Source organism: Haliotis rubra, unplaced genomic scaffold (genome assembly GCF_003918875.1).
Source record: "Haliotis rubra isolate DU_JTF1 unplaced genomic scaffold, ASM391887v1 Scf150, whole genome shotgun sequence".
NCBI classification, from domain to species: Eukaryota; Metazoa; Mollusca; class Gastropoda; order Lepetellida; family Haliotidae; genus Haliotis; species Haliotis rubra.
This window is the reverse complement of record NW_025765448.1, coordinates 487,265-515,261: the sequence shown is the minus strand read 5'-3', so window position 1 is coordinate 515,261 and position 27,997 is coordinate 487,265. Positions and strand designations below refer to the sequence as shown.

The 27,997-nt window shown below is 40.6% G+C and overlaps 1 protein-coding gene and 1 long non-coding RNA gene across 2 annotated transcripts in view; one reads left to right on the top strand and one right to left on the bottom strand.

Moving 5' to 3' along the window:
• Positions 1-1,312: 1,312 nt before the first annotated feature.
• On the bottom strand, positions 1,313-27,509 carry LOC124270258. The gene is made up of 3 exons (XR_006896708.1): positions 27,435-27,509; positions 19,915-19,917; positions 1,313-1,326 (listed from the first exon to the last, which is right to left on the bottom strand). It is a non-coding gene; the product is annotated as an uncharacterized LOC124270258 (long non-coding RNA).
• The window catches only part of LOC124270257 (U3 small nucleolar ribonucleoprotein protein IMP3-like), a 99,248-nt gene continuing 76,546 nt past the window's right edge, over positions 5,296-27,997 (top strand). Inside the window, exons 1-2 of the mRNA XM_046705294.1 lie at positions 5,296-5,478; positions 14,298-14,405. Of these exons, the coding sequence (XP_046561250.1) occupies positions 5,342-5,478; positions 14,298-14,405 (245 nt within the window). The 5' untranslated portion in view covers positions 5,296-5,341. The remainder of the gene's footprint in view (positions 5,479-14,297; positions 14,406-27,997) is intronic.

The window sequence follows — 27,997 nt, the reverse complement described above, 5'->3', positions numbered from 1 at the left end:
CGTAAAATCTTTGAAACACGTGCTCGAATAATAATCTTTATGGGGGATCATGAAATTTAAATGTTAATGCCTAGCATTAGAACAAAGATAAGTGCAGACGACAGGCGTATGGTACCAGAACCTTAATGTCTGTTAAACCAAACACCAAAACACATCCGTGGGTGTGCACGTGCCGTAAGCAGCATTGCCGCTCACGTTCTTCGGGTGTCATTCCTGACATGAAGACTTTCAAGCTAGGTCGATGATTCTCTGTGAACCATTATTTCTGGCAATGTTATCGATTCTGCATATCATACGTTTGTGTTTTACTTGAACTCATTCATTGTCTCTGTATGACCCAACGATGCAGCGTGGAGGTGGTGTAGCCTAGTGGTTAAAGCGTTTGCTCGTCACGCCGAAGACCCGGGTTCGAATCTCCACACGAGTACTATGTGTGAAGTCCATTTCTGGTGTCCGCCGCCGTGATACTAATGGAATATTGCTAAAGGCGGCGTAAAACCATACTCACTCAGTCACACACTCACCAACCTACGGAGCATATAAGGGCTACTGGCCTGCTCGATACTTGCAGAAAGCGTGCGGTGGCCAATACGTTTAACGTTTCAGAGTCTGATCAACAGATTTCGGAACAGGTACCAACGAAACCTAAACATTGACTGTTTAGGCGTCCAGGGTCAACGCAAGAGTGGGTGAGTGAGTTTAGTTTAACGCCGCACTCAGCAATATTCCAGCTATACATGTATATCGGCAGTCTGTAAATATTCGAGTCTGGACTAGACAACCCAGTGATCAACTCAACGCAAGAGGACAGGATAGATAGACCCGAAATCCGGCTATATCAAATCGATTTCATATTGCTGCAAACTTTTATCAGGCTCCTTGGGGACAAGTTATGGGTCAGACTAACATCTTCATGTAGCTCGTCTCAATGCTCGACTTCAGTGGTGTACTCGACGTCGAAACAGGTGGTCACGTGTCATGTTTTCAAACGAGTCCCGATTTCACTTCCATGATATGTGTAGTCGTCAAACGTCAAACCAAAATCAACCTCCTAACAGATTTGGCGGAGTATCGGTTTCAACAGGGCGACACCACTACAACAGACCGAATCCCACTCCATGTTGTGCAAGGAAGAGTACGATCCACGATAACACCCACCATGCACGAAGGGTCAACTCTCACCTTCAGCAGCACGGAATTGCGGTCAGCAAAGGCCCAAAGCTTTCCTGTATTGAACACGCCTGAGAGATAGGGAGACGGGTGCGTTGTTTTCTGAATATGGGCAGGCGCTGCAAGAGGAGTGAGACTCCCTCAAATCCTTTTTCGCTCAGTTAATAAAGCACAAATGCGTCTCTTAGGGAATCATTTTTTATGTGTTTCACGTAGCCACCAAATTCTGAACATGGGTCGGTCGGTCTGGAGAACAAAAAAGCCAAACAAACAAACAAAAAACCAACAAAATTATCTGAATAATGTTCTTGATTCTCATTTATTGTAATTCTTATTACAATTTCTCGCGTTCTGTGGACTTGTGGCAGAGACTTATTAGAAGATATACATTTTAAATGACGAGAGGTTTTAGGTTCGGTGTTGAAATGAAAAAAATAAAATTGGATGGGTCGGTCGGGCGATGAGAAAACACACACACACACACACACACACACACACACACACACACACACACACACACACACACACACACACACACACACACAATACAAATGCTGCCCTTCCCATTTACTTCCAATGTACTGTTGGAACGGCGTCGTAAACCACCTTCTGTTGCGTCATGAACAAATGATGACGTCATCTTATTCATTAGCTATAATGCGTTGACATGAAGTCACGTAGTTGTGGACCTCTTCTCAAACAGAGAAATGTGTATCACTCAGTCAGCTTGGAACAAACAAACAAACAATGCCTAGTGAGATATTGAGAATCAGCGATTCTGACCACCCGATCCTGTTGATCGCCTCTTACGACAAACATGGTTTGCTGAAGACAAATACTAATCGGATCATAATTGAAAAACTAAGGTTAAAATGTCAAAATGGTTTTTAGAGGAGGTTCTGAACGACTCTTTGAACCAACCTCATTTTCTGTGATAAAGATGTAAAATGTGATCTTGGGTCAAGGACTTCCTCGTTTCTAGATTTCATCTTCGAAGTTTTTCGCTCACTCAACAATATTTACATATTTTTAACTTTTAAGAATATAGAAATCTTGCAAATAAAGCGCTGGTACGGACCATTTTTATCACGTAACATTCAAGGCCTCAGTAAAGCTTTCAAGACGTTTTATGGTAGACATGTGGATGAAATTTCCAAATTTGATGCATCAGTGACAGAAATGATGTCCAATGCCATTCCCTATTTTGACTTTATACCACACGTCGCCGGATTATTTCAGTTGGACAAATTACTATACGTTAGGACGGCTGCCACCGGTGGGGCAGGATACTCTCACCTTTCCGCGAACACCCGGTATCATCACTATTTCACATAGTTTCATGAACACATGCTCTGTCATCGTATCGCATGGTGACAATCACTGAATTGTCTGGTTCAGACTCGATTTGTTTACAAACAACATCGCACGGCTGTAATACTGCTGAAACAAGTATAAACTCATGATATAGTCACAATTGTACAATCGACTCTGGGTTTGGCAGAGATGTCTTATGGATGTGGAAAGGGTTTTGTCGCTTCTATTCCAAAAGCATCATAGGTTTATATCTGGCATGCCCAAAGGGCGCAGCTCTGTACATCCAAATGGTGGTTCCATCCACAACCACGTCATGCCAAAGAACTGTCTTGAGTTCAGCATTAAGGACATTATAAGTTGTTCACTGGTCACGAGGGGGACATGGGTTGATGCACCCTCGATGTTTGTTTATGTTTATAAACAAACATCGAGGGTACATCAACCCATAGGCCCCTCGTGACCAGTGAACAACGAATTTATCTTACCGAACACCTTAATGTTAATTTTGAACTGTTTGAAGCACGGGTACAAATCTTTTTGTAGCCATCGCTAGATTTTGCAGACGACAAGAAAAACAGATTTAAAGTTATCTCCCTTCCATCGATTTGCATTCGCAAAACATCGGTAATTTCCGTACATCATACGTGATTCAATGTTATTCGAGATAAAGAATTACTACCACGAAGTAGCAAATGAGTTGCCATTGACTGCGGGGTACATTGAAATGTTACTCCTTGTAATGCGGGGTACGTTGAAAATAACGGGTTCTACCGCTGTCAATAAATTCTCTGAGTGGCGTAGGGGCGGTGGGGTAGCCTAGCAGTTAAAGCGTTAGCTCGTTACGCCGGACCCGGGTTTGATTCCCCACTTGGGTACAATGTGTGAAGTCTATTTCTGGAGTCTCCGCCTTGATATTGCAGGAATATTGCTAAAAGCAGCGTAAACCTTACTCTTTCACTCACTCCAATGAACCGATTGGATCCTGGGTACATATTATGACGAAATCGAGATGTGCCACCCCCGACAAACGATTGGTTGTGGTCGGTTTGTTGTTTAACGCAGCACTCAGCAACATTCCAGCTGTATGGCGTCATTCTGTATATAATCGAGTCTGGACTAGACAAACCGGTGATCGAACATCGATTTACGCAATTGGGAACCGATGTCAGTGTCAACCAAGTCAGCGAGCCTGACCACCCGATCCCGTTAGTCCCCTCTTTCGACAAGTATTGGGTTACTGAAGATCAATTCTAACACGGATCTTCACAGGTCCCGGACAAGCGGGGATGGGGAACGAGTGCCGGGCCATTGTCCTAATTTAACTCTCTCGGCTTTGTGTAACCGCATCCGTGTTGTTGTGGTTAGAGCGTCCGCCCGGAGAGCGGAAGGTCCCGGGTTCGATCCCCGACCGCGTCATACCAAAAGACGTTAAAATATGGTACTTGTTGGTCCCTTCCTGGCATTAATGGTTACAACAAGGACTGGTCGGCTCGGAGTCAGTATAATGTGTCTGAGTGGGGTATTCATGCTTCAGTGCGGCATGGTATCTCAGTGGGCTAGCACTATAAAACCAGCTTCAGTCTGGGCTAGTACAAGCAGCCGCAATTACACATACACACGCATGCACATCGTCATATGAGCGAAATATTCTCAAGCACGACGTAAAACCCAATTTCACCTCACCTCACCTCTCGGCTTTGTCAACATACAGCTGCTGGTAGCCGCGTGCGTTACATGTTGTTAAAAACACTTAACTGTGCAAGAAAAAATAACCGCTTTATATTCGTATATAAAAGCATCGTCATGATTTTATCACACAATAATTTCATTACATGAAATTTACAAAAGGGCATGTTCATATACCGGTTCACAATTCACACGCTGAACAGAGCGGTAAATGTGTTAGATAAATGTAGACATTGAATAGAACTAAATAATAGACGAGTCGTTCAACATCGAACCACACACGTAATAGCTCTTAGTTCCTTTTCAAGCAGATTGGGTCGTCAAACGCAAATGGTACCAAAACGGTTTCTTGGAAGTCGTAAATCTCTATACAGTGTTCTAATTTGTCCATTCTTCTCATAGAATATCACACTTAATTATCCCTATTTTCAAGTAACAATAATCCCAGGTCATAAAATTATTTTTGGTGTCGTTTATGTAGAGATATTGATTCCAGTCGAGATCCTGGTTGCGCCACGCGCCTCGGATGGAATGATTGGCAGGTTTGTTATTGACAAATGTAAATCGACAAGCAAAATGAACAATCTCTTTGTGCATTAGCCAGTTCATGCTTCTATGTTTTATTGTGTGAGATAACAATGTCATTATTCCGTTCCATAGTGTGTCCCGACATAAACCACGTGCATCTCTAGTTTTTTACGCGTGGAGTATGCCTTTGTCATTTTGCCTTGACACGTGGGATGTTTAAAAAAATAAATCTGTGGAACAAATGAACAATATGTGTGTGTTAGTAAATATATGCGCGTGTGTACGCGCGCGCGCATTTGTGTCAATGTGGGTGCGTGCATGCGTGTGTGTGAGTGAGTGAGTGAGTGAGAGAGAACATTACAATATTAACAGGGGGTTATATGATTTTATTCATGTTATTTTAAAACAAAATAAATTCCTTAATATTTATGATTCTCCCATCTTCATTTAATTCATTTAGTAAAAGACAATACGCAACAGTTTTGTTTTAATTACCATAGACAGAGACCATACACCGATATCGATATATCGTCTCTGCCACAGAAGAAATATAAATATATTCTGTAGCGGCTTGAACTGTGTTATGAGAGGAGTTATGTCCCTTACATTATTGACTTCCTGTGTTTGAGGAACACGTGCAAAGATGGTTCGTAAACTGAAGTACCATGAAAAGAAATTACTGAAAAAGGTCGATTTCATTTCCTGGGAAATCGACAATAATGTTTCTGAAGTCAAGGCATTGAGGAAATATCATATTCAGAAGCGTGAAGATTACACAAAGTAAGTTATCAGCCAAATATTCCTAATGACATGGATTTTGTTCTGTTTTCGATCACAACAACAGAGCCAGAAACGTCATGTTTTTCGTTACTATGACACGCAAACTACAGGATAGCCGTGTAGTATGCCATTACTGTACTACACACAGACTTGTGCCCATACATTTAATGTGAGCTGCTGTTACTAACTTTAAAGCTCTAATTCATTTGTTATTTTGTTTGATTGATTAATTTTCGGCGGATGTTGGTCGGGTGGCACAGTGGATTCAGCGTTCTCGTTTCTTCCTGATTTTGTTTAATGGTTTGCCAGTACCATTCCTATTTTCTAACTAGTTGCCAATATTATCTAAAAAATTCGTAGACAATTTTGCCAACGCTGACCTGGTCAGAACTTAAAGGTGGAACGTTTTCTGTTCAGAAAATGTTTCTCTATGATGAAAAACTGACAGTGTCCCAATGGCAAAGGCATGTGGGCAAGTAACAGGACAAGGTACAATCAGACACTTGTCTATCAGCTCTGTTTGGCCAGGTTCTGTTCTGTTTCAGTGTTAATGTAGAGTGTACAACAGTTTAGCGAACTAGTTATTTACAGTTAGATGGTGTTATGAGGCAGTTTATCTGTGAAAATTAGAAGTCACTAGCTGAAACCACCTTTTAGTCAGAATTATATTGAAAAAGATCTACTCAATTGTTGAAAGATGCCAAAATAGACTGGACAAAAGGGATTAGTAAATACAGTGGAAACCGCCTAAGTAAAGACCTGCTTGACTAAATATACTGAATACCCAAAGAAACCTACCGTTACTAAACAGGTGAAATCCTCAACTGTTCAAAAAATGATTGGAAGACCTGTTGGTGATGCCAATAGTTGAGTTCTCTGTTGTCCCTAAAACTTGAAATACAGTGACGTAGTTGGTTTGTATCATATTTTATGCACACACATTTTGAATTCAGTAGTAAAGGAACCAGATGGTGGTGTGTGGTCCTGTGCATAGAGCTCAGGTCACAAATCAGTTGACGTTAAGCAAGGTTGGGCATGGAGAGTCCTTGAATGGGTGACAGTGTTTGGCAGTTTGACTCCTGAGAGTTTCTAGGAATGTGGGGTCTCACATTCAGCAAGTGGATTTGTTCAACTTGCCACTGTTCATCCAGCAGAAAATGGGTACCTGGTGGGACAAGTTATCCAGGGTAATAATAATTAGATTGTGTGTTAGCGCTTTGAGCATGTGCCTTGAACATGGAAAAGGCCAGTATAAATTCACAATTATTATTATCATTATTATTAACCAATTCTTTTTTTCCAACTGAAATCTTTCCCCTATTTTTCTTTAATAGCCTTCGGGAATAATCCATGATCCATCATGTTACGATAACTTACAGTTTCACTTCCTGGTATTTCAGCTTTGATCATAGGAATGTGAACACCAGTCTTTAACAAATAAAAATTTCTCTCTGTGCTGTAGGCTTGTTAATTGACTTCTTTGAGTGGCATTTTAGAAGTTGGAAAGTACGATATAGAACAAACTTTATGGATAACAACTTCTTTTATTCGTGAGTGTGACGTTTCGATACAGATTCTTGTACCGTTGTCAAGCATAAATGGTACATGGTGATGATTGTGGGTTTAACGTAGGCATCGGAACATGAAAAGGGGGGTATATATATACTGAATGAAACAATGTAACAAAGCAACACCATAATTAACATGATTGGCTAGGCAGTAAGCTGATGAAGCCAGTGAGTTAGACAAAGGAAAGACATGGAAGCCAATGATGTACAAGTAATGAGATGTTTATACAGTAGAGTTTATACAGTAGATTGGGCTTGGTGGAGGAGTGCATCATAAGCGGATGGATGGTCACGGTTGATGGTGGGCTTATGGCTTTTGATGTGGATGGCTTCGGTGAGCTTGCGCTTGGTGAAATCTATTTGATTGTAAGTGAGATTCATTGCCATATGAATTAACATGCCCCGGAATGTTGTACCAATGAATAAAAGAAAATGAAATCCAGAAAATTCTTTATGTTCATCAAAAAGCATCTTCTAAAATGCCAATCAAGCATATATTTCCCATGTTTCAGGAATGGTTGGTTGGTTGTTGTTTATGCCGCACTTTGAGCAGTGTTTAAGTTCCATCATGGTATTACAGCCTGACTGGGAGGAGAACCTGTGGCGAGACAGGCTTTAGATGTTTACTATTTTGGTGAGGTGAGGTGAAATTGGGTTTAACGTCGTACTTGAGAATATTTCGCTCAAATGACGACGTGCATGCGTGTGTATGTGTATGTGCGGCTGCTTGTACTAGCCCAGACTGAAGCTGGTTTTATAGTGCTAGCCCACTGAGATACCATGCCGCAGTGGAGCATGAATACCCCACTCAGACACATTATACTGACTCCGAGCCGACCAGTCCTTGTTGTAACCATTAATGCCGAGTGCCAGGCGAGACCAACAAGTACCATATTTTAACGTCTTTTTGGTATGACGCGGTCGGGGATCGAACCCGCGACCTCCCGCTCTCCGGGCAGACGCTCTAACCACTACACCACGGAGGCGGTTACTGTTTTGGTAAATTGTGTTTTGTTTTTGTTGTTGTTGAGTTGTTGCTCAACACTGCACTAACCATTATTCCAGCTCTATGGTGGCAGTCTGTAAATATCATGTCTGGACCTGACAATCCAGTGATCATTACAATATAATACATACAATGTCCATCACTGTGCAGTCTATAAATAATCCAGCCTGGACCTGACAATCCAGTGATTGACATCTTGAGCGATCTGTGTATTAACACCATTCACAACAAACAGAAATTGATGTCAGATCAAGTGGTAGTAACCAAAGTTGAAACATGTTCAAAAGTTGAAAAACATATTTATTATTGATTATTTGCAGACTGTCGTGACATAGCAAGAATATTGCTGAGTTTGGCATTAAGCACTAAACAAAATACAAACATAGTGTTCATAATATAACCCCTTTGTCAGCTGTCAGTTATAACAAATCAGTTTATATTTGATTTGTTGGATTCTTGGTGTTGTATGAGAACCCTGTGTGTTTTAGTCTGGTCTGGTTACAATGTCTACCTCATATCTGAACACTATATGGTGGCTGGTAGACTTGGCTGTACTGAAAGCTAAGCCCATGGGTGTAAAGTAATTCTGTCTTTAAAGAGGCAAATCAAGATAAGGTCAAGGATGCCAGTCTGTTAGAGGGATATTTATATTTTTTTAAATTATCATATAAACTATTGATTATTACCTCAAGAGACTTGTGCAAGTCTAGGTGGCTGGAACCAAAGACTGTCTGGGAGTACACTTCTTGAATGAGCACAGATTTACTGCCATTGAGTTCCTGTCTCTACAGTAACCCGAGGAAATTAGGCCTATCATTGCTTAGCACCACCGATGCATGGTGGAGCTGTCGACATCTGACAACTGACAACAGGTCGGGATATTACCTTTATTTATGAAACAGAAGGTAGATGTTGCCAATACGAGGATTAATGACATAATGTCTGCACTCAGTGATAGTTTACTGCCTGATTCATGTCAAACGGTGGCGCCGTCCACCAAGTGTGTTGTACCCATTGCCTTGTGTGCGAAGATTTGATAAGTTTTTTTCCTTGGTTGGTGTAAGGCCAAAAAGTAAGGTGCATTCTGATTCCCAATCTGACAGTAAATCTTTTTTTATTCACCAATCCATGAAGCACAAATATGTGTATATGCCAAGTATTTTCAGTAGTTTTCCAACTAAGTTGCAGGGTTTAAAAATAGGTAGATAATGAATGTCTTCCTATTAATTATATTTTTTTCAGTGAATTTTATTGTTTTGACCTGGGCTTAATAGAAATTGAGGTTTTAAATAAATACCATGAAAAGTTGGCAAGAATCCTAGCTCAAAGATTCACTTGCTCCTTCCCTCCCTCACTCACACACACACTCACTCACTCACTCACTCACTCACTCACTCACTCAAACGACCTGTACAGGTAGCAAGCGTCCTGATTCATGGGAGCATTCTTGTTCTCACGAACCTGTGAGTGACTCACAGATGTTGTGTTGCGATGGTGTTGGTTATGACACAGCTGCTGCTGTACCTGTGGTGGTGGAGGCGGTCATGATTCTGTTGCAGGCAGCCATTATCGTTTGAGCCTCACCAGAAACCATGTCCACATCCCTACTGCTCCCTGGTGATGAGTGTGCTGTGTGAAGGTGCTGGGTGAAGGTGATAGTGTTTTGTATCTGTATTGTGTTGGTTGTCCCTTTCTTGCAGATTGTAGCAGTATCTTTTTTATACAATTTGTATATTTTTTGTGATCAACAAGATTTGTGACCAACAAAATTCCAACTATTTTACGGTTGCCTGAGAATAATCAATTCAGGATGACACAATCCAGTGATTGACATTATGAGCATAGATCAGTGCAGTTGGGATAAACTGACATGCATCACTTAAGTCAACATCTTTACCAGCCAATCATGTTAGACACCTGGGTTGCTGAAGACCAGTTGGGGTGGTGGTTTGCTTGTCTCGCCGAAGGGGCGCTGGGGCAGCCTACTGGTTAAAGCGTTGGCTCGTCACGCCGACGACCCGGGTTCGAATCCCCACATGGGTACAATGTGTGAAGCCCATTTCTGGTGTCCCCGGCTGTGATGTTGCTGGCTCATCAGCGGCGTAAAACCAAACTCAGTCAGTCAGTCGTCACGCTGGGTTCAATCCCACATGGGTACAATGTGTGAAGCCCATTTCTGGTGTCCCCCGCTGTGATGTTACTGGAATATTGCTAAAAGCGGTGTCAGTCAAACCAAACTCAGTCAGTCAGTCGTCCACGCGTGATGTTGCTGGAATATTGCTAAAAGCGCGAAAACCAAACTCAGTCAGCCTGGATTCCCACATGGGATTAGCCCATTTCTGGTGTCCCCCACCATGGAATACAAGTGTGTAGGGACCAGTTTCAGATCATCATGGGTTGGTTATCTTCTTCTTTGAAAATGATGCGCTCGATTGTTGCTATCGTTCGATGTGACCCTGTTTAGGTTTTCTTGTAGTTGGGGTTGAATATCCTTAATAGATTTAAATATGGTCAATGTTGAGGTGGAATAGTCATGTTGCAGGGTTTGAATAATTTAAGGATTTGATTATTCTTTGTGAGATATGAATGTTCCTGTCATTGGGTATGAATAAAGCTGTTCAAGTGGTTGAATGTTCCTGTTGTATGGTTTGAAGGGTCAGGCGATGGGACTGATTGATTGATATTAGTTTTACACCGCACTCAGCAATATTCCAGCTATATGGCGGCGGTCTGTAAATAATCAAGTCAGGACCAGACAATCCAGTGATCAACAGCATGAGCATTGATCTACGCAATTGGGATACGATGACATGTGTCAGCGAGCCTGACCACCCAATCCTGTTAGTTGCTTCTTACGACAAGCATGGGTTTTTGAAGATCAATTCTAACCCTGGATCTTCACGAGTCTCAGATTATAGGAAATAGTTGGGAGTGCAAGTCTGATTATAGGAGAAAGCTGGGGGTTCAAGTCAGATTATAGGAGAAAGCTTAGCTGGGGAGAGTAGGAGAAATCTGGGAGTTCTGGGGAGAAAGATGGGAGTTCAAGTCAGATTATAGGAGATAGCTGGGAGTTCAAGTCAGATTATAGGAGATAGCTGGGAGTTCAAGTCAGATTATAGGAGATAGCTGGGAGTTCAAGTCAGATTATAGGAGATAGCTGGGTGTTCAAGTCAGATTATAGGAGATAGCTGGGTGTTCAAGTCAGATTATAGGAGATGGGAGTTCAAGTCAGATTATAGGAGAAAGATGGGAGTTCAAGTCAGATTATAGGAGATAGCTCAAGTCAGATTATAGGAGATGGCTGGGAGTTCAAGTCAGATTATAGGAGATGGCTGGGTGTTCAAGTCAGATTATAGGAGATAGCTGGGAGTTCAAGTCAGATTATAGGAGATAGCTGGGTGTTCAAGTCAGATTATAGGAGATGGCTGGGTGTTCAAGTCAGTGTCTGGGTGTTGCATTATAGGACCCCAGACAGTGGCGGATCAGATTAGAGATGGGGGGTTCAAGTCAGGGGAAGCTGGGTGTTCAAGTCAGATTATAGGAGATGGCTGGGTGTTCAAGTCAGATTATCAGATTATAGGAGATGGCTGGGTGTTCAAGTCAGATTATAGGAGATGGCTGGGAGTTCAAGTCAGATTATAGGAGATGGCTGGGAGTTCAAGTCAGATTATAGGAGAAGGCTGGGTGTTCAAGTCAGATTATAAGAGATGGCTGGGAGTTCAAGTCAGATTATAGGAGATGGCTGGGTGTTCAAGTCAGATTATAAGAGATGGCTGGGAGTTCAAGTCAGATTAGTGAGGAATGACTGGGAGTTCAAAGTCAGATTATAGAGTGGGGTTCAGATTATAAGAGGGGAGTTCAGATTATAGGAGATGGCTGGGTGTTCAAGTCAGATTATGACCACCATGGCCCCTGGGAGTTCAAGTCCCGATAGGAAATGGCTGGGTGTTAGAATCAGATTATAAAGAGATGGCTATCTGGATTCAAGTCAGATTATAGGAGATGGCTGGGAGTTCAAGTCCATTCTGAGTATCAAGAGATAGTCAGATTATAGGAGATAGCTGGGAGTTCAAGTCATAACAGTTCAAGTCCCATGATCTCATTAGCTGCTTCTCACCGTGCCTATGCCAGACATTACATCTTCATAACCCCCATGATCTCATTAGCTGCTTCTCACCGTGCAGGGGTGTGTCCTGTGCCTGTATGTGATTGTGTGTATTTAATGACTGTGCCTAACTACACATGACCTTTGGACTGAATATTTTTAGCTTGAAAAATTGTTGATTGATGATCAGCAAAAATCTGGCCCCACTAAAGTGATGAAGTATTGTAGTATGGTCTTTCAGTCATGGGGAGTGGCCTAGTGCTTAACATATTTGCTTGTCACGCTGAAGATACGGGTTGCAGAATGGTTGACTGGTGCCATGAAAACCATTTTTATGGTTATTCATATATCAAGTGCATAAGGTTAGATTAAAGTGACTGTTTGCCTAAAGAGTGGTCACCATATTATTATTTATCTAGTTTTAAATGGATACAATTTCAAATTACAAATCTATGTTTAAGTAAAGTTGGGAATTTTTTGTGATCCTTAGCAAAGTGTGAGTAGTATACTGCCTTCGTTTAGTTGTGTTGTTTCTCTGTAATGCAGTCATCCAGGGTTTTACACAGACTTTTAAAAATGGGAGTCATGGTGACTCAGAATATTTATTTTTTGGAGTCATTTTCAATATTTGGGAGTCACGAAAATTTAATATTTCTTTGTGTTAATCATTCTCAGTAGGTAACTGTATGTTACACCACCAAATGAAACTACAGCATTGTTCAATAAAAACAGCCAGGATTACTGTCTCCTCTGAGTTCTCTGGAACAATCTGACAGCTCTGTAAAAGTCAAACTATAATCGAACAATATCATGTCTTGCTTATCAAATCGTGTTTATTGAATTGAATTGTGACTGAGGGCCACCTATAAAACTTGCGTCAAGCTTGACTCGTATGATAGTATTTTGAGAGTCGTTAACAAAATTGTTGCGTCAAATACGTAGGAATCACGCGTTATGTAAAACCTTGGTCATCTACTTCATTGTGGTACGGAACCATGATCAGTCTAGATGACTGACAGATCAGCTACAGTCATATGGAAGACAATGTGGTGTTGTCAGCATATTATAGGTTCCCAGCACCCAGTGTGTGTTAGAAAGCATGGATGGGGTGGGCAGTTTCTGTTTCAATTGACTGTATGCTATTCTGCTCTGATGGTTTAAATCCATGGTCATGCTTCAGTCACTGGCTTGTCTGGTCCAGTCTTGATATTTTTCAGGCCAGTTTGATATGGATGAATATTACAGTAAAGCAGCACTTCAACAGTCATTTTCTATTTTTTGCATAATTCATTCCAGTCTTATTTCCAGCCTTAGACCCTGAGGGGGCGGTGGGGTAGCCTAGTGGTTAAAGCGTTTGTTCGTCACACTGAAGGCCTGGGTTCGATTTCCCACATGGGTACAATGTGTGAAGCCCATTTTTGTTGTCCCTTGCTGTGATATTGCTGGAATATTGCTAAAAGTGGCATAAAACCCAGCTTACTCACTCACTTTAGCTTCAGACCCCTAAAGATCTGGGGTAGAATAGGTCTTCAGCAACCCATGCTTGCCATAAAAGGCGACTATGCTTGTCGTAAGAGGCGACTAACAGGATCAGGTGGTCAGGCTCGCTGACTTGGTTGACCCATGTCATCGGTTCCCAATTGCGCAGATCGATGCTCATGCTGTTGATCACTGGATTGTCTAGTCCAGACTCGATTGTTTACAGACCGCCGCCATATAGCTGGAATATTGCTGAGTGTGGTGTAAAACTAGACTCACTCACTCACTTTAGCTTCATAGAAAGGACTTGGCAGAAGAAAAGGAATATGGATTAGAGACTGAGCCTACCTGGTAAATGATCTTCAGCCACCCATGCTTATCGTGAGATGTGGCAAACGTTCATCATGTTGTCAGGTTGATGCATGTCACTGTGTAGTACATTAATTCTCATGATGTCAGTCACAGGATTGTCTGGTCCAGACTCGATTGTTTACAGACTTCAGTCATATAGCTGGAATATTGTGGAGTGCAGAGTCAAACAACAACAATATAACATGTTGGTGGTTCAAAATACATACTGTGACAGAAACTGACCAATTCTCTGTTACCTTGGTAACAGTATTATTCCTCCATGTTTAGAATGGGACTTTCTGTGTTTCAGGTACAAGAAACTTGCCTATCACATACGGGAGTTGGCCAAGCAGATACGGGAACTCGATGCCAAGGATCTGTTCCGAGCCGAAGCCATGTCCCAGCTGTTGGAGAAACTGTGAGTTCCAGCTTTGTCGTGTTCCTGTAAATTTCTTTGGGGTGGGGGTGGGGTTGGTGGGTTAGCCTAGTGGTTAATGCATTTGCTTGTCATGCCAAAGACCCGGTTCGATTCCCCACATGGACACAATGTGTGAAGCCCATTTCTGGTGTCGTGATATTGCTGGAATATTGCTAAAAGCGGCGTTAAAAACCATCCTCACTCACTCACTCACTGTATATATCTCTACAGATATCAATTGCGGTTACAGGTCGAAATAGCAGTTTGTTGATGATACTCTTATTTCATGTACAGTTCACTTCTTTTGGGAGGACATCCTGCTTTCTGTCAAGACAGAAAAACACTTTTGTGAAGGATTGCTGTTTTTCCCATTGATGATAGAAACAAATTCATCATTTCAAATCTTAACCTTTGCAGGACTACTTTGCAAGATGAAATGTGTGGTTGTTTTTATTTGTCCGTTAAGTTTGTTACTCTGACAAATTAGAGACCTGTAATATTGGTCATGATACTTTCGAGTCGATGTGTCAAAACTTCACAACTCAGTCAAATGTATATTTTTGGATGCTATCAACGTACCGCTAATCATTGGTTCAAATCATGACAGAAGGTATGTGTAGTTTATCCATTAATTTTATGCAAGCATTGATTGATTTATTCTTTAGTAGATGTTAATTTTTCAGGAGATCAATATTCATTCACAATTAGGAAATATAATCGGGTACTTGTTAAACCATGTTGATTTTCAGTTGATCATCTGATGAAGAATAAATCCCAACAGTCAACTATTCCTGCCGATATTGTCCCCCATCCGCAGTTCCTGCTATTGTTATTCTAATTAGCCAGTCAGTCAAAGCTCGCCTCTGCAACCCGACTTTTCACATATTAAGGTTTCCTATAGTATTTGCCATGTTTATTTAGAGTGTGTTTTATTTCGGCGTGTGCCACTTTATTAAGAGCGGATTATGTGTAGAGATTATTGATTGGATACAGCTACATCACAAGCGTGTGGGGTTACATAAAAGAGCAAGAGAAATTAATTTCTCCGCATGATTCTCATTAGTTTCGACGGTTTATACGAGGTAATATTCCGCTGTGGTTGCTGCCTTGTTGAACATATTGTTCTGAAAATGGCAACATTTACAAGTGGATTTGGCATACTGCGTGTATGGACTAGTTTCATACAGGGCTGTAAATCCTGATGTGTGTTCTGTACAAATGTGTAGCATAAAGTATGCAGGCAGTGCTAGGAACGATTTTAGTACAGAATCTTTATGATAAACATTAACAGTGGCATTTGTCATGTCAGTTTGTCTGTCTATTTACAGTGTTCTCAGCTGTAAGCTCTGGTGAGTGATGTTATGTGTGTCCACAGTGATACCAATAATGAACAACCCTCCGTCTTACAGATGGTGGACCAGGGTACATCAATAATCATATCCTACCAGGCTGTAGCTTGATTCAGGCTAGGAGTTTATGTAATGAGAAGATCTGGGATGAATTCCAAGCCATTGAGGGGCGGTGGGGTAGCCTAATGGTTAAAGCGTTGGCTCGTCACGTCGAAGACCCGGGTTAGAATCCCCACATGGGCACAATGTGTGAAGCCCATTTCTGGTGTCCCCCGCCGTGATGTTGCTGGAATATTGCTAAAAGCGGTGTAAAACCAAACTGTCAGTCAGTCAGTCCAAGCCATTGAGAAACAATTATGATGGCTTTGTATATTTAGCTACACATGAACATGGTGTTGAAGTCTTTATCCTCCACTGTGTGTTGGCAACTGTAAATAATCATATCATGTTGAAGAAGTGTTAATGGAAAAATACTTTTATTGATGACAACTTCTGTATTCTTAAATGATCTGTAGCTTTGGTATTAATAAGTATAGCAAACTATGTTTATGCTGAGAATATTTCAGACAAACTGGCACATGTAGCAAACACTTTTCAGTCCCACTCACTGTATATTTTAGTTGAAATGCTGATCGAGTGGTCAGGCTTGCTGACTTGGTTGACACATGTCATCGTATCCCAGTTGCATAGATTGTTGCTCATGTTGTTGATCACTGGATTGTCTGGTCCAGACTTGATTAGTTACAGACTGCTGCTATATAACTGGAATATTGTTGAGTGCGGCATTAAACAACCAACCAACCAACCAACCAAATGTTTGGAACTCCTCTACTGTTCTGTACTTCACTCTTGCTTCATACGGTATAACAATCTATACAGAAATGTCGCATCATAATAGAATAAAGATACCATCCATAAATGTATCTTACCCTTACGCTTACTCACCACATTCCTGGTGTCCCCCGCCCCCCGCCCCCCGTGATATTGGCTGGAATGTTGCTAAAAGCAGCGAAAAACCATCCACACTCACTCACACACTCAGTTACTAACTTATGGAATGCCAGTTAATCAGTTTATGCAAAGTATTGTTGGATTAGAGAGGTCTTTAGGTAAGTCTTGTGCCAGCTGACCATCCAATTTTCAATATTTATAATAAAAATAGTAGTTATGAAGAAACTTGTGCCGCTTTGTCAACTTTCTCAGAGGCCATACATTCCTGATGAAGAATTTACTCCTAACCATTCTCATTCCCATTTCAAATCAAGTAAAAAGTCAGATGTGAGAGATCTATTAAACTGTATTTTGACAGGACATTGTTGTAGTTGATAGTCCTCAACAAGCAGTACTTGTTGTTATTGGTCGTTAAAAGATGACTTCCAGGTGAACTTCATGCATGTTCATGTGGGATTGATGTTGAGGTTGTTAAGTATCTTCCAATTGGTCCAAGATTCTTTAAGTTAAATATGACAACTTGATATGGATAGTATGAAGTGTCTTTTGTGACCTTGACCTCAATAGAATGGCTTACAATACATCAGTGACGATCATGGGTTTGGTTTCGTCTTCAGCATCTCATGATTGTGAGAAGTGACTGACAAGAGGTATTGTCTGGCTTCCTGGCTTTGATGATGCATGTTCTGATGCTCATGATGTCAATCACTGGATTGCCGTGTCAAGATCGGAATATTTTCAGGTTCTTGTCATTTAGCTTAAATATAGAAGAGTGTGGCATTACCAAAAATAAATATAATAAAGACACTGTTGCAATTAAGTCTGTTTGCTTAAAGAGATACAGTGGTCTATGTCAAAAACATCTTCACTCAAACAATTATTAACGTAAATAAGTAATGCCGATGTAATATGGTATCTGAACTGTACAGTGAAAAGTAAGTTTGTCTGACTTGTAAAAACATGCTTGGATCTTTGCAGTTACTCCTCTCTACTTCAGCAACGGCCACTAAAATCAAAGGGCAAATACATTTTTTATGACAAGAACAGCAGCTGTTGTTTGCTGTTGTCTGTAGCTGTCAGAAAGACTAGGATTCTGTTTACAGAATATGCCATATTGTTATACTATTATCCTGATTAGCATAATGGCTGACACTGCTTTGTTCCGTTTACATACAAAGGTGCAGTCAATTGTATGTAGCCCATAAATCATCCTTTTCCGAAAGCCTGTCCATTAAGCTCTGATTCAATTTACTGTATTGACATTTTTATGATACATTAGAATATCACTGTTTCGTCCACTGGTGTCCAATGATTAAAAATGACCACAAGGAAAAGTTCTATTCATCGTTGTGTGTGCTTCCTTTTTCTACTTCTTCATCTTCAGAGGGTTATTGACTGAAACAATTTCACACGTGATTGGGTTTTGACCTTATTTGAAGTTGTCTTTTTCTTTGCAATCAACGAATGTCAGTCAAAGCTTGTCATATTCAGGTTACCAAACAAAGAGGTCAGTTTGAACGGAATTGATCAGGGTTTGACCGTGGTGATATCATAGCCGCTGTGTGATGGGCAGACAAAAGAATATATGACAACTTGATTTGGAATTTGATTACTTCACTGACCCGATTAAAATACTGTAGTAAATTTTAGGAAATTGCTTATTTTTTTAACTTGAAATTTATCATTAAGAAGAAAATTATTGATCAATGTCTTTTAGAATACTTGGTGCGGTGGGGTAGCATTGTGGTGAAAGTGTGGGGCAGTCGTTCCAGAGCCTAGGGTTTGATTCATCACATGTGCTCAATTGGTGAAGCACATTTCTGTTGTCATTCACCATGATGGTTCATGTGTATTGTTAAAAGGGGCATAAAAGCCATATTTACTCACTGGGAATATTCTCTGTAAATACCTGCAAGACTGCTAATGTTTTGTTTACCAATCATCAGACATTCACTCTTAGAAGTATTTTGGTTTTGTCTTTTTTAGATCATGACAAATATATTTTCTTTGTTTGTCGTAGATTTTATGAAGTAATCTTTTTTGTTTAAGATTTAATTTAACCAGTATTTTGGGTTGTGTGAGAGCAATGAGCTGAGGACTTGGCAGGTCAAGTTGAACACAGGCAGGACAAGAGGTGGGGGATGAACATTTGGTTTTACATCTTTGTCAGTCACTTCCAGTCACACTCAGTAAACTATAACAGAAAATTGTTTTACCATTCATTGTGAGCTGTTTGAATCTGATTTGCATTTCTAAATTATTTATTGCTGAAACATACACAGTTTAATGTTCTTTTTATGAATCTTGTAGGCCATGAAAGTTAATGACTATGGTAAATTGTTAACAGAGGCTGGAACTTGTTCTCTCAACAAACCAATATGCAGTGAGTATTTGCAATGTTTCTAGCCGTCAGAGGCTTCTTAAAACACCTGAAATATTACTTGACAGTATCAGTGTATGTACAGGCTGTTCTCAGGTGGATCAGATTCATCCAGTGGGTGTAAGCAGCTTAGCTGATACTGCCAGTCTATCGGATAAGTATGTTTTGTAAACAACTTATAAGTTATGAATTAACCCATGAAGATCCGGGTTAGAATTGGTCTTCAGCAACTCATGTTTGTTGTAAGAGGTGACTTACGAGGTTGGGTGGTCAGGCTCGCTGACTTGGTTGACACATGTCATCATATCCCAGTTGTGTAAATTGATGCTCATGCTGTTGATCACTGGATTGTCTGGTCCAGGCTCAATTATTTACAGACCACCACTATATTGCTGGAATATTGCTGATTGAGGCGTTGTCAACAAACTAACCATTCATTGTACGTTAATCATTGTGCTGACAGTGTTTGTGGAGATTCTGGGTTAGAATAGGTTGCCAGCAACAAGTGTTGGTCTTAGCAGATGACGTAATAGATCAGGGGCTCCTTTCACGAAGCAACCTTTATTAAGTTTAACCTGAACTCCCATTCTTTAACATTGCACTAAGGTTACCTTAGAGACTTACGGTCACCTTAGTGCTTTGTGAAAGTAGCCCCAGATTGTCAGACTTGGTCACTTGGTTGATAGCATGTCATGGTGTAACATATGTTATATTTGGGATAACACTGTCTTCGTAAAGTACAGATTCTAGTACTCTTGTTGTGTTGATTCCAGTCTGGGATTCCGAACCCACACCCTCAGAGTCAGGCACCTAATTGCCTCCGCCTAACCTGCTCAGCCAGTGCGGATGGGACTCAACCCAACAAAAGTACTAGAATTCCTCTCTTTGCACTCCTCCCTCGTAACAAATGGCAAACTTTGTCAAAATTTTAATGATAGTTTGTTAAACAACTTATTTATTTGTTGGACACAAATTCTACAAAGAAATCACAGAGTTGGGCTGATGTTTTGATTATGATCAGTGTTTCATTGATTATTATATGTTTAGTAGTTATTGAGTTAAATTGCAATTCATTGGTCCGATTTTGAGCCAAACGGACTATAATCCCAAATATAACATGTCTTACATTTGACCACTTTCTAAATGGCATTGTGTATTCACGTCAGGGTGATCCGTACACAGTGGATTGTGTGGTCAGACTTGATGACAGGAAGCCTGATATGGCGAGTGACACAAAATCTCAGTCACTGTATTGTCTATCAACATGCTGTCATCATCAAACTGGAATATGTCAGAGTGCACTGTCACACTCCGACAAGAACACACTCACGATACTTCACATGATCCATATTTCATGTTCTTTCATGTCAACAGGCTCACTAATTATATACAGGATCACGTCAAGTTTCATAATTTGTGGTAACGTGTTTGAATCCCACCCAGTTTCCCACATACATTACATCAAGGTGGTGACCAGGGTCACAACAACTAAAGCCGTGCACGGATACTTTGTCTTGCTTGAAAAACTGTCTGTTTATTTTGCCCTCCGCCAGCAACCTCTCGGGTGTTAAACATGCTACATTAAAGATTATCTCCTTCAAACAAATGTTACAAATCCGTAACATAAGCACTTCATACCAGGAATCTCCGAGTGGCAGGGATCTGATTCTGCATCAAGAGGACAGGGTCAGCTTATGAGATACGTCAAATTTGCTCCGTGTATTAACTTTAAGTATGAGGTTACTAGAGACAGCCAATTTGAAAATTTATCTTTTTTTTTATTTCAAAGATGGAGGAGTGCTACGCAAGCCCTGTTTGAATGTGGAGACGCTGCAGTTTGAAAATTAGCAAGATAAGTGAAATGGAAATATAAATGGGAATAAAAAGTCATCATGGTTGATGTAGAAATGGGAATAAAATTGAAGTCATCCAGGTTGATGTAGAAAGGTATAGAAGTTGCTGAGATGTAAAGTTCAAGATCCCTACTTTGGGAAGTTAATTCACATGGTGATAATTTGTTGCAATTCAGAACTTTTTGCAGTGGAATTGTTGAATCTTTTGCAGAAAAGATTTTAGTGATCAGATGAAACGACTTTCTTACTATAAACTGAAGCACAGCAAGGCTGTTATTTTGCCCTGGATTTGACACAAGAGGTCACTCATGGGATTCCACGGACCAATTCTGCCCTAAACTTTATGTGGGAAAACAATCATGAGGTACTATGACCTGTCCATTCCAAAAGTCAATCATGGATGTCTGGGACCTATTCTGGCTCTGAATCTACTTTGGAAGACAGTCATGAGATACTGGGTATTCTGCCTGAAATCCATACGGGAAGGCAATCCGCAAGATCTGATCATCTATTCTGCTAGCGATTTCGCACTGGAAGTCAATCATGGCATGTCTGGGACCTTTACTGCCCTGGCGTCCAAACCAGAAGACAATCATGTGTGCAATCTTTTCTGCATTGGAATCCACATAGGAAGACAATCATTTCATGCTAGGGACCTATTCTGCCTCAGAATCCAAATGGGAAGTCAATTATAGTATGCTTGAGCAGTGTGCGAAATAGTTTCCAAATTTTTCTAGCCAGTTGGTCTAACTATGCCTGAAAGTTACTAGCCCACAAAATAATTCAATAGCCCGAATTTGAATGTAGGAACTAAGCAAAAGATTACAAAAATAGATAAAAATAAGATATTGTCAGCATGATACAGGTTTCATCATTAAGCTGCAAATATGAGGAACATTTTTATCAGGCCATAATATTGCATGACTTAAAAGTGTATTATAGCTTAACATAGGTGGAACCAGAAGGGGGGTGCAGGGGTGTGCACCCCTCTTTTTGTCGTTAAAGTTTATTAAATGACCATTGAAACTCTCGTGAAAATGAAGTGTGCACCCCCACCTTCCCAAGAGAGTGCAACCCTCCCCTTTCTCAAAAAGCTGTATCCGCCCCTGCTTAACAAGTTGGAGAGAGTTATATATTTACAAAATAACCCTATGAAAAGTCAGTTGGGCCAGTGACTGTGGAGATTTACTGGCCTGACTTGGTTTTTACGAGCCATGGGCAGGCCTACCATACAAACGGTGAACAAATCATCAAAACTGAACTCATATACACCAAAACAGAACAAAAATCACCAAGCCTGCAACAATATCCTCTAAAACCGAAACAATACATCTGTAGTGGAAGACTAATCGTTTGAAATGGAAACAAAACTCACGTAACAGCTACAAGAGCGTGCGAGAACGGTCGCCGAGCGTACAAAACAGCATTCATAGCATCCCAACACGGCAGTCAAAGCATCCCGAAACGGCATACAAATCGTCAAAGATGGCGGCGAGGGGAGACGAATAGGCTTTGGTACATAATGTTTTTCGTCACTATGAGTCTAATCTTGAAAATTTGTTATTGGATGTAGTGCATAAACCCCCTATTGTAGTAAGCTTCAAACCTATGTCCATACTTCTAAGTGTCAGGCTTGCAATTCTGCACAATGTGGTCCCTCGTTCGACCGAATAGGATTTCTTGTCAACATGCCGTGGTCCTGTTTCTCTTAAGTTTTGTAAATAAAGTATTCATAGCATCACATTCAACATTACTATATTTTAGTGATTTAAAAAGTTTACAAAAACTTCGTTCATTCTCAGTGAATTGCATATCTAAGTGATAATTTCTACTTTGACTACCCAAATTGCCTTTTTTTTAATTTCTCAAACTCGTATTCACAGATTCCTGAGAGAGACGTGTCAGTCCTCTCGTCATCTGACATTCTTCTTAGTTTGTATGTTTGTATGCCACCGCTTCACACTGCACGTATGGTAAGGTTCTCAGACGAAGATCTTCTAGTTTCATCTTACTTTTATGAAGTCATTCAGTGAATATATTTCTTTCAGATATCTCTGTGATACCGAACCTTCCGAAAATTCCAACGTTTGAGTGTATGCCATATAAAGAGAAGTTCAAAAATCGGGTTACATTGCGTTCTCATCAGAGAAGGAAACATGAACTTGCTTATAATTTCAACTGTGTATTGTGTGTCAGGAAGATTTTATCATTCTGCAATTTTATCTTTTCCATCTATGCCTGTTCATACCCATGTGTTTGTACCCATTATGCTGGAATAAAAAAAAAAAAATTTTTTTTATCTTTTCCATGTACTTCAAACTATTCCATGCAATCCCAAACATTTTACATCATTTAACAAAAAATAAAGCTCAACTTGAGGTACAAAAATGTGTCCGTCTTTGTTATTGTAAGTCTCAAGAAGTCGCCTCCTGTGGACTTCAAACAGAAATCCCTGCCCTAGTCAGTGGATTGAGTTTGCACTCGTACACTTTAAAAATTATCACTTAGATATGCAATTCACTGAGAATGAACGAAGTTTTTGTAAACTTTTTAAATCACTAAAATATAGTAATGTTGAATGTGATGCTATGAATACTTTATTTACAAAACTGAAGAGAAACAGGACCATGGCATGTTGACAAGAAATCCTATTCGGTCGTACGAGGGACCACATTGTGCAGAATTGCAAGCCTGACACTTAGAAGTATGGACATAGGTTTGAAGCTTACTACAATAGGGGGTTTATGCACTACATCCCGATATCAAATTTTCAAGATTAGACTCATAGTGACGAAAAACATTATGTACCAAAGCCTATTCGTCTCCCCTCGCCGCCATCTTTGACGAACTGTATGCCGTTTCGGGATGCTATGACTGCCGTGTTGGGATGCTATGAATGCTGTTTTGTACGTTCGACGACCGTTCTCGCGAGCTCTTGTAGCTGATACGCGAGTTTTGTTTCCATTTCAAATGATTAGTCTTCCATTACAGATGTTTTGTTTCGGTTTTAGATGATATTGTTGCAGTTTTGGTGATTTTTGTTCTGTTTTGGTGTATATGAGTTCAGTTTTGATGATTTGTTCACCGTTTGTATGGTAGGCCTGATGGGCTAGTGGGCCAGTGGCTATTTCGCACACTGCTTGAGGCCTATTCAACGCTGATATCCTCATGGGAAGTCAATTATGGGATGCTTGAGGCCTATTCTGCCCCAGAATCCACATGCAAAGTCAATTATGGGATGCTTGAGGCCTATTCTGCCCCAGAATCAACTTGGGAAGTCAATTATGGGATGCTTGAGGCCTATTCTGCCCCAGAATCAACTTGGGAAGTCAATTAGTGGATGCTAGAGGCCTATTCTGCCCCAGAATCTACATGCGAAGTCAATCATGGGATGCTAGAGGCCTATTCTTCCCCAGAATCCTCATGCTAAGTCAATCATGGGATGCTAGAGGCCTATTCTGCCCCAGAATCTACATGCGAAGTCAATCATGGGATGCTAGAGGCCTATTCTTCCCCAGAATCCTCATGCGAAGTCAATCATGGGATGCTAGAGGCCTATTCTTCCCCAGAATCCTCATGCTAAGTCAATCATGGGATGCTTGAGACCTACTCTGCCCCAGAATCCACATGCAAAGTCAATCATGGGATGCTAGAGGCCTATTCTTCCCCAGAATCCTCATGCTAAGTCAATTATGGGATGCTTGAGACCTACTCTGCCCCAGAATCCACATGCAAAGTCAATCATGGGATCTCTGAGACCTGTTCAGCCCTGGAAGCAACACAGGAAGACAATCCCCACAGGAAGACAATCCCCACAGGAAGACAATCCCCACACACTAAGGAGCTTTTTCCCTGAGGAATCCCTTCAGGAAGACAATAATGTTTTTCTGAGACATTTTCAACCCGGAATCTCCACATTGGGACCATCATTAGTCACCTGGATCGGTTCCCTCCCGGAATCCCCATGGGGCGGGGTAAGTACGAAGCCATTATTACACAATGAATCATCTGTTGTACAAAGTAATATGAACATATTTTCCCAACACAATGTAGATATAAGCCTTCGACTACTGTGACGGTAACCTTTTGTTGGTGTAAGAGATATGATTTCAATATTGGGTGATAAATGAGCAGAGTGGCTTTGATAGGATTAGGCCCGTTAAAGCTGAACATGGCTATGCTGTTTGGCTGGGGGGTTCCTGCTGTGTGTGTGGGAATGTTACAGCGGACTGCCGATGTTGTGTCGTTATAACCTAGGTCTCGTCTATTTTCACCTCCAACAAATACAGACATGAAAGTCTATGTTATATCTTTTCAGTGATCTTTTTTTGGATCCATCATTTGACTTATTGTTCATAGTTTAAATAATGTTGGGTTGAAATGGGTATAGTTTGGGAGGGATTTCAGATTCGGTCATTACCTTGCGTTTGTAGTTAAGCTTGTTGCACGTAACAGGGATTAAACGTTCTATTAATAAACATTAAGGACCACGTTTCGTGAGGGGGTGGTACACTATATCATAGTTTGGTGTACATGTGAAATTATGAATATGTTGTAACCAGAATCAAAGAACTCTTTGTATGTTTCTGTCGTCACTGTCTGTCAAGACTATCAAAAATCAAGATGGGTATTGCATTTGCTATATTATATCATCTATACTTGAAAACGATACTAGAACCTGTATCGAAATGTCATGCTCTAGAATAGAAGAAGTTGTCATCCATATATACTTGTTCTATCTGACTTCCAGCTCTGTAAATGCCACTCAAAGAAGTCAATTGTTATATTCAATCAAAAGGCACATCTGGCTTTCCAATCATATCTGACCGCCTCCGTGGTGTAGTGGTTAGAGCGTCCGCCCGGAGAGCGGAAGGTCGCGGGTTCGATCCCCGACCGCGTCATACCCAAAGACGTTAAAATATGGTACTTGTTGATCCCTGCCTGGCGCTCGGCATTAATGGGTACAACAAGGACTGGTCGGCTCGGAGTCAGTATAATGTGTCTGAGTGGGGTATTCATGCTTCACTGCGGCATGGTATCTCAGTGGGCTAGCACTATAAAACCAGCTTCAGTCTCGGCTAGTACAAGAAGCCGCACATACACATACACACGCATGCACGTCGTCATATGAGCGAAATATTCTCAAGTACGACGTTAAACCCAATTTCACCTCACCTCACCTCCAATCATATCTGAAATGGCCATTCTAATGAAGATGATCATTTGGCCCTTTGGAAGATTTGGAAATTTTAGATTCTGGTGACAGTTTCAAAACGTTAAGCTGGTGTAAATGCTTACTTTGGTAAATTTCACTCATTCATTTGGCGCGCTAACCGATATTAAGTCTGTTCTTGAGACAAGGGAGTTAACTGACTATATCTTTCACTATCTGCCATTGCCAAACTAGCTGGAATTTCTGAGTAATATTTTTGATGGACTAGTTGAATGTGTGGAATGTGTAATCCAACATTTCTTTGAGCAGCTTTTAGAAGCTGGTATGATAAAGAGGACAACAATTTTAGGGATAGACAACTTCTTTATTGGAATAGATGCTATGTTTTGGTGTAGATGCTAACACCGTATGCTAAAACATTCCTCTTAATCCAACATTGTGTGACAAAAACAACATGGCAGTGCCTTGCACTTTTCGGTGGATTACAGGATTTGCAGAGCATGTGTATACCCAACTGGGCATTGACAACATTTCCAAACATTTTCATGTTTTCGATTAACATGCTCAAGTGATTTGATGCACTTCACAAGGTTAGGCCTGTTTTATTACGATATAGATCTTGGTTATTGATGTTATCAATCTGATTGGGTGCTGCCTTGTTTTGTAAACAAATGCAATAGATAGGAGATGTGGAAAAGATTGGACAGTATGAGGGACATAGAAAGGTCCAAACTCTTAATAACCACAGGTGGTGCTTCGAGCTGAACTTTATAGTGACTTAGCGATCTTGCCTCAGGATAGTGTTATTTAGATGTGGAAGTACTGTCATTACATCCTGATTAAGGTTCTTGTGCTATTGCGATTCCCCACATGGGTACAATGTGTGAAGCCCATTTCTGGTGTCCCCCAGGTGTATTGCTGGAATATTGTTAAAAGCGGCGTAAAACCATACTCACTCACTCTTGTGCTATTGTAGTGGTAGGTTGCCTGAGTGGTGAAAGTGTTTCCTCACAAGGGCCTAGCTCCAAGTTTGATTCCATGGGTACAAAGTGACCAGTCCATTCTTGGTATCTCAGTGATATATCTGGAATATTGATAAAACTGCATTAATCCAAACTGTCACAAAACGCTCAGTGAGAATATCTAGAACACCTGGTGTCACCACTGATTTTCAGTGATCCACAAATAATTTTCTTTTCTCTGTCACCTTTTAATTTGTTCCCACTGATAATTCGGAAGGGTTATTCTCTGTCCTGGACGTTATATGTTTGCTGTTGTCACACAAATACATGTATAAGCTTTTTCAAGCCAAGCTGTAAAAACAACATATACTGAGGGAAACAAATAAGGGAACACCGCTTCATCGCAGTGTTCCCCTATTTATTCTCATATTCTCATCCACAGAAAAGAATAAAGGAACACTTGTGCTTTCATGTGTTCCCTTATTTGTTTCCCTCAGTATATATGAAAACTGTTGTTTTCTCATTTGGTACCAAATAACTGGCAAATAGCATTTTTCTCTCATGACAGAATGCAAGTTGCTATATTAAATTAAAGAAATTGTTGGAAAATAGTGCTGATGTATATTTACTATTGGCATCGAAATAAAACATTTTTCAAGCCAAGCCAAAAAATACCCAACAGTTTCAGAAATATTTGTTTCTCATTTGTTACCCAATAACTGTCAAACAGCTTGTTTTCTCTCACAGGTTTAGAACATAAGTTGCTATATTAAATTAAAGAAACTGTGTAAAAATAACGTGAGTTTGAAATAGTAGTGAATATTGTCTATTACCTTGACACATCGTCCAGGTATGTTGTACTGGCTTCATAACCTGTTGAGTCATGCGGGGGTCGTCCCAACACTTTCTGCTGTACATGGACAT